This window comes from Portunus trituberculatus, chromosome 28, assembly GCF_017591435.1.
Source record: "Portunus trituberculatus isolate SZX2019 chromosome 28, ASM1759143v1, whole genome shotgun sequence".
NCBI lineage: Eukaryota > Metazoa > Arthropoda > Malacostraca > Decapoda > Portunidae > Portunus > Portunus trituberculatus.
Window position 1 is genome coordinate 5399770 of NC_059282.1, and position 15000 is coordinate 5414769.

Genomic DNA, 15000 nt, shown 5'->3' on the forward strand with positions numbered 1-15000 from the left:
TCCTCTCGTGAAGCTCAGAGGACAAGGATTTTTAATGGGAGACGCGAGTGAAGAGTTTACTGGCCCTGGATTCGCATTTTATAATCATTCAGGTAGACAATGTTGCTTTTTTACTACGTTGATCTTTTCAGTACCAGGACACGTTTTCATTTTCATTGTGGTCACTATTTGGTGATTTTATATAGCTTTAGAAACTTTTAAGGGGATTAGAATAGTGAAGACTCTGGCCATTAATCTTCCGACCTCCATAGACCTTATCTAATGTCAGTAAAATCGTCTAATTACGCACAAAAATCAAGGTAAAAATGCGTCCCCAGTACTGAAAGAGCTAACCGTCTGTCTGTCTATTCAGCTTGTTTCTCACCCGCGGGTATTAACGAGTAGCAATAGTACAAGTGCTCGGGTTTGTTGAATAATCACCATCATCGCTTTCCAATGACGCCTCGATTAACAATGGGGAAAATTTCAATATTGGTTCAGATAACGCAGAGTATGACTGACGCAAGGCCGCACCAACAAATGAATCGAGGAAAATATTTTGTCCCCCGCAGTTTCTTTTCCTGGTAGTAATGACAGTGGTGGTGGGAGTGGTTGTGGTGGTAGTAGTAGTAGTAGTAGTAGTAGTAGTAGTAGTAGTAGTAGTAGTAGTAATGTAGTAGTGGTAGTAGTTCCTTCCTTTTTGAGTAGATCTCTTTGCTTATGTGTGTGTGTGTGTGTGTGTGTGTGTGTGTGTGTGTGTGTGTGTGTGTGTGTGTGTGTGTGTGAGAGAGAGAGAGAGAGAGAGAGAGAGAGAGAGAGAGAGAGAGAGAGAGAGAGAGAGAGAGAGAGAGAGAGAGAGAGAGAAAAGATGATAAGTCGTGGGTAGGAGGAGGGTAAGGAGCGAGGTATTGGAAGCCATCACAAGCTCAGCCGTCTTAGGACTCAGGGGGACTCTTTATCAGGTCAGAACTTTCCCTCACCAGTCAGTTTCCCTCTACCTGACAGCCTAACAAGGTAACACACACACACACACACACACACACACACACACACACACACACACACACACACACACACACACACACATTCTTATGTATGCTTGATTTCCTTCCCGAGTGTCTATTTGTTTGCGAAGAAGAGGAGGAGGAAGCAATAAACATTGTAATATAAGCTGGAGAAACCTTGGCTATCATGAAACCGTAGCAGAGTATAATTCATGAGATTAGGAGAGAGAGAGAGAGAGAGAGAGAGAGAGAGAGAGAGAGAGAGAGAGAGAGGAGAGGAGAGAGAGAGAAGAGAAGAGAAGAGAAGAGAGAGAGAGAGAGAGAGAGAGAGAGAGAGAGAGAGAGAGAGAGAGAGAGAGAGAGAGAGAGAGAGAGAGAGAGAGAGAAATTAAAGTACAAATGAATAAAAGAATAGGAAAAAATAAATAAGTATAAAATAAAAGAAAACACGTTGATAAACAAGATCAAAACCCCACCACCAAGACAGCGCTCACCGGTCACAAGGCAAACACGGCACCATCGTTTCTAGGGGGAAGGTTTCACGCTACTAAGAGAAACAGGGAGTGACAGGCAACGCATCCACGCAGGGGGGAGGTAAACAACTGTCACTAAGATGACACACTTACCACACTGAACCTGAGACACAGAGAGGCTAATCCTATCGGCTCTATAAGGAGACTGGCAACTGAGTGGACCTTTTTTATCTATATTTTGTTGCCCCTGGCCGGAACTCCTCTCTTACATTAACAAAAAAAAAACCATGATCGAGGAAGAGGAGTAGGCGGAGGACGCGGAAATAGTGGTATTCATAAATAACACTAAACGATCTTTTTTTTTTATGTTGTGGTCTGTAGATCCTGTAGGTAGACTTGAACAGTATGTATGGGAAGCGCTATTCAGCTTCAGCTTCCACCCATTAATGGAGCAGGCAATTTTATTTATAGTGGTACCATACTAGGGCCAATATCACCACCCAAGTGCAGCTTTTGTGTAACCACCTAGAACCTGGGTATCATGGTGATATGGTAACTTTAAACCACTCGACAAATAGCAAAGTTTTCAAGGCGGTACGTGGTGGGATTCAAACTTACGCGAGGACGTCTGCGCGATCCCACGCTCACCACCTTATCCACTACGCCACCGCCTCCCTCATAAAGAGTAAGATTATGAAATAGGAGGATTAGGAGGAATGAGGCAAGCAAGGAGGGAGGAAGGCAAAGAGGAACTTAAGACTTATGGATAATAGGCTTAGACACGGGATAAAGTTGCTTATCGATGCGAAGGTGGGAGTGATTGATAAAAGGTTAGGAGAGAAAAGAAGCAGCACACAGGTGGAAGGGTAACAATATAACCAACGAAATATATAAGGGAAGTTCCAGTACATGTTAATCTTGCAGAATAAAACGTGAGGAAATGTACCACAGTAATAGCAGTATATATGTTTTATCTTTTTGAAGGAAAAATATGAAAGAATTATACCAGTGTAATTCCACAACATGTCTTACTATAAATGAACAAATGTACCCAGTAATTCACTCCCACAGAAAGTTCACCATTTAAAAGACAAAGTGTCAGTGACTCTGGCTCAGACTTAGTGAAACGTATCATACAACATCCGCAGACTTAACTAAATCCGGCAAATGTTCTGCGTGGATTTGAATTCATCCACAGCATTTTCCGTAGAGTTCGTGAAACGTTTAGAACTTTTCACGTTGACATAATACTGACACACAACCTTCAATCCTTTCAACACTGAGACGCATTTTTTCCTTGATTTTTGGGTGTGATTAGACGATTCTATTTGCATTAGGGAGAGTCTAAAGAGGTCAGAAGATTAATGGCCACAGTCTTAACTATTTTAACACTCCACATAAGTTTCTGAAACTGTATAAAATCACCAAATAGTGACCAGAATGAATATGAAAACAGGTCATGGTACTGAAGAGATTAATGCAATATGATTAACGATATCTATATAAACTACTTCAGAAACACTAACCAACAGTACTAGAGAAACAGTAACATTAAAAACTCACCGATAAGTAACTAAGCAAGAGTGAACTGATGGAACACAAACATGTGACGACAACTCAGTACACAGCAGATGAAGAGATAAAACTCACGGCAATTATCCTCGTCATCCCAGGTGAGAGGACAGTCCACGAAGCCGTCACACACCTGCCCCAGTCCCAGGCACGGACCCGAAGCGCATTTCAGCACACCTGGTCCACATTCGAACATGGCTGGGGACATGAAAGGTTAAGGGTTAAAACGAGGTCACGGGTGTTATATTTCGTGGTATGCAAGTGTCAAAACATTTAAACAATTCATACTGAGTCCCACAATTCTTAACCCCTTCAGTACTGGGACGTATTTTTTATCTTGAGTTTTGGATATGATAAGATGATTTCATTGACATTAGGAAAGGTCCATGGAAGTCAAAAGGTTAATGGCCACAGTCTTCACTATTCTAATTCCCACACAAGTTTCTGAGGCTGTTTAAAATCACCAAATAGTAAGCAAAATAAATATGAAAACACGTCCTGGTACTGAAGAGGTTCATTACTGTAAAATGTCCTCTGAGGTAATTATATCTTCGAGACATTTTGAAAACACTTCTAGGAGCAAATTCACAACATTGAGAGCCATTCTACGAGTTAGGAGCAACTTTGGCGGGAATCAGTATTTTGCAAGTGACGTTTACCCTTCAAAGTGTTTATCAATCTCTCAAAGGGATACGTGTCAGGTCACCACTTCCTACAATTATCAGGAATATAAATGCCAAACACATTGTGAATCTTAGTCCTGTCTCCTATTACTGTTGCTTTACCGATTCCCTATGCTATCATCCCACTCTCTCTCTCTCTCTCTCTCTCTCTCTCTCTCTCTCTCTCTCTCTCTCTCTCTCTCTCTCTCTCTCTCTCTCAGTATTTTTGTATTTTTGTCCTTATATTCGTCTGTGCGTGTGTCTATTTTTTGTATGTCTCTGTCTGTTTTCTTATCTTTTTCAGTTTTTTTTTTTATTATGTGTCAATCTGTCTGTTTAGTTTCCCTGTCTTCCCCTCCCATCTCTCTCTCTCTCTCTCTCTCTCTCTCTCTCTCTCTCTCTCTCTCTCTGGTAAACACTCTCAGCCACAGCCACAGACACACCTGACTTTATTTACCCTTTAATCCACCTCTCAAACCTCCCCACAGACTCAGCACTGGCCAACACTCACAGCAGTTAAGCAGATGAGAAGAGTCAGCGCATCCCTGCCGCTCCCCCACCGAGGCGTCGCACCTGTACCGCCTCTCGATGCACTGCCCACTGCTGCACCGGAACTCCCCTGGGCCGCACTCCCCCCTAGCATCCCCTGACACAAACAGAAAAGAGTCCAGGTGAAAAAATAGTGGAATTAGTGAAAAGTCAATGCTAATGTTTTTTTTTTTTTTCGTTTGTTTTTTGTGTGTTTTTTGGGGGACAGCCCTAAATCATCACGTTGGGTTCTAGTTGGAGTGTGTTTGATGTTAATTACTATACATTCTCTCTCTCTCTCTCTCTCTCTCTCTCTCTCTCTCTCTCACCTTGGCAAGTAAGGCAAGTAAGGCTTCTATTTTTATAGCTAAAGGATGAAAAGATTGCAAGGATTATCACGCACAAACTGAATTTCTTATATTTTTTGAAGTTTAAAATTTGTATTGTTTCCTTCCTCTTTCGCTGACTTTTCCACCTCACTTCCTGAAAGATCGTATTACTTTTTCCTAGGTGAGATTATCATTCATTTCCACTTAATACTTAATCGCCTGCAACAAGAATATTTAACAGTCTCCCTTAGCATTAAAAAAAAGTAACAAAAAAGAACTTGTGAAGGAAGAAAGAAAAGGGAACTAAAGAACGTATGAAGAAAAAAACAAAAGGAACTGAAAATCATACGAAAGAAGAAAGAAAAACGTAAATGAAGAACGTATGAAAGAAAAAAGAAAAAGAAACATATGAAGGAAGGAAAAACAACGTTGGAAAGAAAAAGTAAGTAAAAATAACATACGAAAGAAGAAAGGAAAAGTAACGGAAGATTATGTGAAGGAAGGAAGAAAAACATAATTAAAAAAAAAAACACGACATATGAAGGAAAAAAAAATCACTGAAAAACATGTAAAAAAAGAAAGAAACGTAAATAAAAACAATAAATGAAGGAAAAAGAAAAGAACTGAAGAAAATACAAAAGAAGAAAGAAAATATAAATGAAAACAATAAATGAAGGAAAAAATGACTGAAGAATATATGAAAGAAGAAAGAAAACGTAAATAAAAAAAAATTAAGGAAAAAAAATTACTGAAGAAAATAGGAAAGAAGCAAAAAATATAAATGAAAACAAATGAGGGAAAAACCAAGAAAAATGAAGAAAATACAAAAGAAGAAAGAAAACGTAACTAAAACGAACATATGAAGGCAGAAATACAATTAACAGCAGCATTCCATCCTCCCCTCGCCCTTCTCCAATTCTCTACGTTAATTGGAAACAAAATAGAAACCTCTCATAGGCGTGAAGAAGATGAGAGCAGATGATCACCAGAAGAAATATGAATAAAAACATAAAAAACAACGAAAATAAAACCTTATCTCCCTCTTAACCCTATAAATCATTCCAAATCTTAATAGGAAAACAAACAAACTCAAGCATAAGATAAATAAATAATACAAAAGATGAGAGCAAAGAAGAAATATGAATTGAAACATAAAAACAACGAAAATAAAACCTTATCTCCCTCTTAACCCTACAGTGGAACCATGCGTGCTTTGGGGTCCGAGGGGTCTCCAAGCGCACGGGTTCGAATCCTGTCTACGGTCCGAGTGTAGGTTGGGCTTCCTCACTCGGGGCAATGGTTTCCTAGCGGGTGGGCTTTGAGATAGGAAGTACCACAAAAAATATCCCCTTTAGCCCAGAAATTCCCGTGAAAAGCCAACATGGTATAAAAAAAAAATAAATAAATAAATCCAAATCTTTAAATAGGCAAAAAAATTAACTCCAGTACAAAATAGTAGAGAAATAATACGAGTCTACCCATCAAAGCCCCGGGAATCTGTAAGGACAAGCTCTCGAGGGATTAATTGAAGAGTAACCAGGTAATATTCATGGGACAGGTGAGTCAGGGGCGTCCTAGTCACTCGCTACCACGATATCAGGGGGAGAAAAGAGAGTTAATGGATTTACTGACCTTAATTTGATCTTTTTTCTTTTTATTATGGGGAACATTGGTAGAGAGAGAGAGAGAGAGAGAGAGAGAGAGAGAGAGAGAGAGAGAGAGAGAGAGAGAGAGAGTGTGTGTGTGTGTGTGTGTGTAGGGGAGGAGGGGCAGGAGGAAGGAAACTTTCTTTAGCGTATCAAAGCCTCTTAAAAAGCCTTGAGAATCCTCTTTCCTACCTTCTTCCTGGTCTTCTTGATGCCTTCCTAATTCTACTGATGGTTGGTTTACGTGATACTTCCTTTAGGGGTATCTCGTGTTTCCTTTTGTTAGATAGGCATTTCTTTCTCCTCGTCCTTCTCTTCTCCCGTGAACTCTCCCTTTTCAAGTCTCGTAAGGTTTAGTTCAGTAGTTAGTTTTCTTTCCTTTTTAACAGTTTCTCTTTTTCGTGCTTCTCCTTCTCTCTCTTTCTGTTTTTCATCTTCTTGGTTTGATTTCAGTTTATTCTTTTATATTTCTCTTTCTCTTTCTCCTCCTTTCCTGGTATCTTTTCCTCCAATTTATTCCTTGGTGTTACAATTTCTACTCTCCCTCCTCCTCCTCCTTCATTCTTTTCTTCCTCTCCTCTTCTTCCAATGTATTTCATTTCCTCTTTCTAACATCTCTTTCTTTCATCCAATATATTCCTCGTGTTCCTCTCCCTACTCCTATTCTCTTACACATTCTCCTTCTCCTTCTCCTCCCCTTCGTATTACCGTTCTTCAATTATATCCCCAATCCTCTCATTTGTCTCTTTACCCAATTTGCATTCCTTCTACTCCAACTCCAGCACATGTTCCTCCCATTCTACTCACCGCAGTCTACCTCATCAGAGCCGTCCGGACAGTCCTTCACCCAGTCACACCACAGGCGACTCTCAACACACTGACCGCCGCCGCACCGCCAGTAGCCAGCACCGCACGGCTCCCCCTCTGCGTCCAGACAGAACAACAGAAGGAGGATAAGTGGTGAACGTAACATAAAGCAGAACATAAGCAGTAATTTTTTTGCAGAAGGACAATACACAGCTCAAGGTAAGTCGGAGGATTTAAGTAGTGGATTATTGATATAGATAAGAGAGCATGAAGAGTAAATTTAGCATAGATTGGGCATTATAGCAACTGAAGGGAATAAGTTAGATAGCCATTCCTGCGTTATAGATATAGAAAGCAAATTTTAAAAAAGACAGGTGGCGGTTAGGAGTATCAGACAACAAAAGATGAAGTGATGAATACAATGAGAATATAGGAAGATACTCAGTCAAAGAAAATGTAGCAAGTGGGGTATAAGACAGGAGTGAGTGCAGAGGAGGGAAGATTTCAGGTAACCACTAACCACCACAATACCTACGGGCAACACCTCTTTTTTTAGCTGAGGAAGTCACGTATCCAGGGCTTAGTGCGATGACAATAACAAATCAAGAAAAAAAATATAAGAAGTTGAGAATTCCACGGGAGCAGGTGGGGTGGAGAGGACAGAGTACGTAAACTATTCGTAAGACACATGTGAACTTTATGTAGCGAAGAAACTCACGTATGAAAGACGTATTGTAGTGAATCCGTGCGTGAGTAACAAGTTGAGTACCAAGGACGAACACATACATTCAGTAGAACAGCTTGACCAATCACCACAATAGCCACAGACGATTTTTTTCTTTACTTTGCCACTGAAGCATGCATATCAAAGGTATAGTCAGGAAATACAATACGAAAGACAAAAATAGAGAAAAGAGAGACACTTCCTTGGTAGAAACTTTATACACAAAACATTCTACTTTTTTTGCACTGAGATGCCACGAAGGTCACATATCAAAGGCGTAGTCAGAAAATACAATAAGAAAGACAAGAATAGAGAAAAGAAAGACACTTCCTTGGTAGAAACATTATACACAAAACGCTCTATATTTTAGTGAGACACCAAATGAATCGCTACGTCAACAAGGCAATCAAATCACACAAGCCACACGAGACAAAGCACAGACACCCGTGAAGAATATATCAGTACACACGATACATCTACAACATGGAAACTTAGGGGATGGAGAGGGATTAGGTTGTCATGGTAACGAGGCAGCAGGTGAGCTACGCAACACAACACTGAAATACACTGCAACACTCACAACATAACAGGATATAATGCAGGTAGTAAGTATAGTAGTGTGTGTGTGTGTGTGTGTGTGTGTGTGTGTGTGTGTGTGTGTGTGTGTGTGTGTGTGTGTGTGTGTGTGTGTGTGTGTGTGTGTGTGTGTGTGTGTGTGTTTTCTTTCATAACAACGAACAAAAAAGTAAGAGTAATAATAATAATAACGATAATGATTATGATAACGATGGTGGTGGTGGTGGTGATGATGATGATGATGATGATGATGATGATGATGATGATGATGATGATGATGATGATGATGATGATGATGATAATAATAATAACAACAACAACAACAACAACAACAACAACAACAACAACAACAATAATAATAATAATAATAATAATAATAATAATAATAATAATAATAATAATAATAACAGTAATAATAACAATAATGATAATATTAAAAACAATAAGAAGAAAAAGAAGAAAAGAGGAAAACGAAGAAAGAGAAGAAGAAGAATGGGGAGGAAAAGTTAAAACAAAAAAAACAAAAAGTTTGTTAATGCATGTTTTAATCATGTACCCTGAAAAAAAAAATAAGTGTACGGTTTCCTATAATGATGAAAAGGCTTATTAAACACACACACACACACACACACACACACACACACACACACACACACACACACACACACACCACTGCCACTCCTAACCACTTTTTCTTTTCTCGTTTAGAATTTCATACGGGAAAAAAAAATTAAGGTCAGTGAAGTTTGTGACATTGGCAAATGAAAAAAAGTCTGGAACATCACGAATGATGTGGACAATATTTTCCCAAGGCCACAGAAATGAGGAGCTTGGTTCATAAGAGTGCTATTGCTGTTAATAATAGAGAAATCGTGTTTATGTGTCACTAGAATTACCAAATTACCCTTAAAAACCCGTGACTGAAACAGGAGTCCTTTAAAAATAGAGGCGATGTGGCCACTATTTTTTCAATGTCCACAGAAATGAGGAGCTTGGTTTTAAGAGTGCTATTGCTGTTGATAATGTAAAAATCGTGTTTATGTGTCACTAGAATTACCAAACTACCCTTAAAAACCCGTGACTGAAACAGGAGTCCTTTAAAAATAGAGATGATGTGGCCACTATTTTTTCAATGTCCACAGAAATGAGGAGCTTCGTTCATAAGAGTGTTATTGCTGTTAATAATAGAGAAATCGTGTTTATGTGTCACTAGAATTACCAAACTACCCTTAAAAACCCATGACTGAAACAGGAGTCCTTTAAAAATAGAGGTGATGTGGCCACAGTTTTCAGTCCACAGAAATAAGGAGCTTGGTTCTTAAGTGTTATTGCTGTAAAACTAAATAAAAATACTCCGTGAAAGAAAAAGCTGACTAAAAAATATTAAAACCATGAAAATATAATAATAAAAACAAAACAAGTAAGGAGTTAATAAAGCATGCAGGTAAAGTTGTACACATGAATATTTCAGTAAGACACACCACCATCACCACCACCACCACCACCGCCACTACCACCACCACCACCACCACTACCTTAAAGTCTTCTCTTCCTAGTAACTAATCAAGCCCAACCACCACCACCACCACCACTCAACTAACCTAACCTAAACACCACAATCACAACTAGTACTTTCTTAAACCTAGCTAACCTTAACTACCACCACCACCACCACCACCACAATCACCACCACCATAACCACCACCCTCTCTTCACTAACTTAGCAAATCACCACCACTACCACCACCACCACCACCACCACCACCACCACCACCACCATAACCACTACCCTCTCTTAACTAACCTAGTAAACTAACACCACCACCACCACCACTACTACCCTCTCTTAACTAACCCAGCAAACTACCACCACCACCACCACCACAACCACCACCACCACCCACTCCTTCCCAACCTTACCGCATCCTATCTCGTCGGTCTTGTCCAGGCAGGAGTAGAGGAGGTCACAGCGGGCCACGGCAGGGACACACTGGCCACTCTGACACCGCCACTCCCCTGGGCCACACACCGGGGTCTCTGTGGGGGATTATAGTGTGTTTGTTGCAGGAGGAGCAGGAGGAGGAGGAGGAGGAGGAGGAGGAGGAGGAGGAGGAGGAGGAGGAGGAGGAGGAGGAGGAGGAAAACGAAAAAGTGCAGGAAAAAGAAAAGGAAAAGGAAAAGGAAAAGGAGAAATAGGAGAAGGAAAGAGAAATTAGACATGGAAAAGGAAAAGTAATAGAAGAAATAGATTAGAGTGTGTTTGTTGCAGGAGGAGGAAGAGGAGGAGGAGGAGGAGGAGGAGGAGGAGGAGGAGGAGGAGGAGGAGGAGGAGGAGGAGGAGGAATACATAGGAATACATAGGAAAGACGAGTGACAGGAGGCCTTGCGACCTATGACGAGGTCACTCGTTTACTAAACTACATGTACAGAAGTTACATACTTAGTAGGAGGCAAGGATAGAAGAGATGAAGCTCCTCCCCACCCACCACTCCTTCCGGCGTCCCCCGACAAGAAATAAGACGAAAAATACACCCCGATTGCTGAGAAGGACAATCGGGGAAATTTATACAGGAAAGATGGGAAAAAAAAGAGAGTACTAATGTAACTACTACTATCGCTAAGAAAACGAGATATCTATCGTAAATACTACTATCGCTAAAAGAAAAAAAATTATCGGAAACCATTTTCTTTATAAAACTTGTCTAATTTACTTTTGAACGTAGCTACCGTGTTAACTTGGACGACGGACGCTGGCAGCTTGTTCCAGTGTTCAACTATTCTTACGTTAAAAAAGTTTCTTCGCAAATCAGTATTAAATCGCTGTCCTTTAAGCTTCAAGCCGTTATTTCTCGTTACTGATTGCGAAAGCTCAAAAAGATTTTCATAATCGATCTTATCTATATTTTTAAGTATTTTAAACGTTTGGATGAGGTCACCTCGGATGCGACGATCTCTGAGGAGAACATGTCTAGTCTTTTGAGACGTTCTTCATATGACAGACCACGTATTCCGGGGATTAGTTTCGTTGTTCGTCTTTGAACGCTCTCTAATTTATTAATGTCTTTTTGATAGCATGGAGACCAGAACTGAACCGCGTATTCCAAATGTGGTCTCACTAGTGATGTATAAAGACGCGTTATGACTTTAGGTGTTTTATAATCAAAATTACGCGCGATAAATCTTAAGACAGTGTTAGCTTTACGACTCGCAGCCGAACGCTGTGCAGCACATTTTAGGTCATTTGCTATGAGTACTCCCAGGTCCTTCTCTTCAATGACTTTAATTAAGTTACGTCCATGCAATTTGTAATTGTACTTCACACTGTTTTGGCCGATGTGCATTACTTTGCACTTATCTCCATTAAAATTTAAAAGCCATTGATCGCTCCAGCTACTAAGGTTGTCTAAATCCCGATGGATGGCATCACAATCGTCTCTTGTGCGTACTATGCTACCTAGTTTAGCGTCGTCGGCGAATTTTGATATTAGAGGAGGAGGAGGAGGAGGAGGAGGAGGAGGAGGAGGAGGAGGAGGAGGAGGAGGAGGAGGAGGAGGAGGAGGAGGAGGAGGATATCACGGTATCATTTTCTATTTGCCGTGGAGGAGAGTTGCGGAAGTGCGAGGAAAGATGAAAGAATAGGACAAAAGGAGAGAAGGAAGGAAAACAGAAGAAAAAGTTTACATCTTGATCAAAGAAAAACAAAACCTCAAAAACTACTACATTAAAAACACTCTCTCTCTCTCTCTCTCTCTCTCTCTCTCTCTCTCTCTCTCTCTCTCTCTCTCTCTCTCACCGCAGTCGTCCTCGTCGTCGCCGTGGAGACAGTCATTCTTGTAGTCACACCTGAGGGAGGAGGGGATGCACCTGCCGTCTTCACACAGGAACCATCGACCACTCACCTCCCCTCCTGCCTCCTCCCCTGGGCACCGTGATCCCGCCTCCCCGCCCCCAACTGAAAGGGAGAGAATCAGGCACTTATAAACTTTTTTTCCTCCTTTTTCTTTCCTTTTTACGCACGTCTTTTTTTATTTACTTTTTAGCAAACATGCAAATTAATCACTTAACTCTGTCTGATATCTCAATGGAAGAGTAATGTTTCCTCCTCTTAGTGCCTCCTCTCAGCTATTCCTTCATTCATTTATTCGCTCCTTCAAGTTTCATTGTTTTAATGCGGTCTCTTTGACGCCTTCACTCTTCTAAATTGTCTTTTTTTATCTTTCTTAACTCTCCAATCTAAATTTCTTATCTTTCAGTCTCATACTCTCATGCGTTCATTTCCTTCTTTCCTCACCTCATTACTCACTCAGTCATTCATAGACATTCAAACGTTCCTTTCACGCTTCCTCACTCACTCCATCAGACACTCATCAAAACGATCTCTCCCTCCCTTCATCCTTCCCTCACTCACTCCCTCCACCAACCCACTCGGCACTCACTCTCTCACTTACATCCTTACTTTCTCTTCACGCTTCCTCACTCACTCCATCAGACATATTAAAACGATCTCTCCCTCTCTTCTTCCCTCCCTCAGTCACTCACTTCCTCCATCAATACTCGTCACTCACTCACTCACTCACTCACTCACTGACTCATTCACATTCATATTTTCCCTTCACGCTTCCTCACTCACCCTAGTAGGCAATTTCTCTCTCCCTCTCTCTTTTTTCGTTAGTCACTCATTCCCTCCATCAATATACTCGTCACTCACTCACACACTCACTCATTCACTCACATCCACATTTTCCTTCACACATCCTTACTTACTCTACTACATGATCTCTCTCTCCCTCTCTCCTTCCATCAAACCAATCACCATTCACCCACTCACCCACTCACCCAATCACTCACTCATTTCTTTCTCCCACCATTCACTTCCCTCACCAATCAGTCAGCCACACAGCCATCACTCACCGCAGCCAAATTCATCATTGTAATACTGCCCATTGTGACAGTCGCTGCTACCGTCACATATGTACTGGCTGGCAATACACCTGTCCCTCGCTCTTTCCTGGCTGGCCACGAGGCAGGTTAGGGTCACCTCCGCCTCACACCTGGCAACACCTGCAACATAAAAAAAAACATTACCGGGCTGATTGGTGGAGGGTTTTCACTAATTGTTTTTCTGTTTGGTTTCTTATATATAGCCATGTGATGTACTAGATGAAGATGAAGAAGAAGAGGAAGATGAAGAAAAACAATAACAACAACAATAATAAGATGACGATGACGAAGACGAAGACGAAGGAGATTAAGAACAAGAACAAGAAGAACAAGAACAAAAACAAGACGAAGAACAAGAACAAGAACAAGAACAAGAACAAGAAAAAAATGAAGAACAAGAAGAACAAGAAGAACAAGAAGAAGAAGAAGAAGAAAAAGAAGAGGAAGAAGAAAAAGAAGAAGAAGAAGAAATGATGATAAGGTGGAGGAGCAGCATTATGAGATGTGTGTGCAAAACTGACAATAAAATCAGAGAAAGGAAAAAAAAAACTAATATAATATACTGTGTGTGTGTGTGTGTGTGTGTGTGTGTGTGTGTGTGTGTGTGTGTGTGTGTGTGTGTGTGTGTGAAGACTAAAATGTGTGTGTGTGTGCAGCTTTATGCAAAATACTTTCTAAAATGCTTGAATATTTGGATTTCCCGATATGAGACTTTCTTCAAATGTTACGTATATTTTTCTATCCATCTGTCCATCTATCTATCTATCTATCTGTTATTTATATGTCTATCTAACTATCTATCTACCTGTATGTCAACGTACCGTCCTGTCTGGTGTAGAGCGAGGCTGGGCAGGCGGTCTCGTCGGAACAGTCGGGTACACAGTCACAAAAGACATCACACACGTTGCTCTGTAGAATGCACCTGGAGTTTGGACACCTGTGGAACCCTTGGCCAGCCTCACACGACCCACCTAAGAGAGAGAGAGAGAGAGAGAAAAAAAAAAAAGTTTAGAAAATGTTTTAAATGCAAAATGGGAAAAAAATAAAGCTGAGAAAATGGAAAATTGTAGTATCTGTCTCGCTTCAATTACGCGGAAAAGTGGGAAAAAGTAGCTTGTTTTTAACCCCTTCAACAATGAGACGCATTTTTATCCTGATTTTTGGGTATGATTAGACGATTTTACTTGCATTACGAAGGGTCTATGGAGGTCAAAAGATTAATGGCCAGAGTCTCCACTGCTTTAATCACCCACTTAAGTTTCTGAAGCTGTGTAAAATGACCATATAGTAACCAGAATGAATATGGAAACGCGTCTTGGTACTGAAAGGGTTAAAAGGTAAAGGGATTACATTAACGTGATAACGATGAGGAGAAAGAAAAAGAGGATGATGACGAAAACAATAATGATGATGATGATGATGAAGAAAAGAAATAGATAACGATAACAATGATGATGAAGAGAACGAGGATAAAGATAATAACAATGGCAAAGATGAAAAAAAGAAGAAAGAAAGATGATAATGATGATAACGATAACAATAATGACGAGGAGGAGGAGAGGAACGAGGATAAAGATAGAAACAATAAAGAAAATGACAAAAAGAAGGAAAGATGATAACGATGATAAAAACAATACCGAGACAGTTTATACACCAATAGACACTCACAGTTTAGTTCATCGGCGTGGTTATCGGCACAATCCGGCCACCCGTCACACCAGTAGAACCGGTGCACACGAGAACCGGATCCACACACAGC

General features: G+C 40.6%; 1 protein-coding gene across 1 annotated transcript in view; it reads right to left on the reverse strand.

The window, feature by feature from the left end:
• Nucleotides 1–15000, reverse strand: part of LOC123510344 (G-protein coupled receptor GRL101-like) — a 53145-nt gene that overhangs the window by 27463 nt on the left and 10682 nt on the right. The window contains 8 exon segments of the mRNA XM_045265417.1: nucleotides 3107–3226; nucleotides 4202–4336; nucleotides 7001–7117; nucleotides 10221–10337; nucleotides 12094–12252; nucleotides 13212–13361; nucleotides 14063–14212; nucleotides 14910–15000. The exon segment at nucleotides 14910–15000 is cut by the window's right edge and continues 8 nt beyond it. Coding sequence (XP_045121352.1) covers nucleotides 3107–3226; nucleotides 4202–4336; nucleotides 7001–7117; nucleotides 10221–10337; nucleotides 12094–12252; nucleotides 13212–13361; nucleotides 14063–14212; nucleotides 14910–15000 — 1039 coding nt within the window.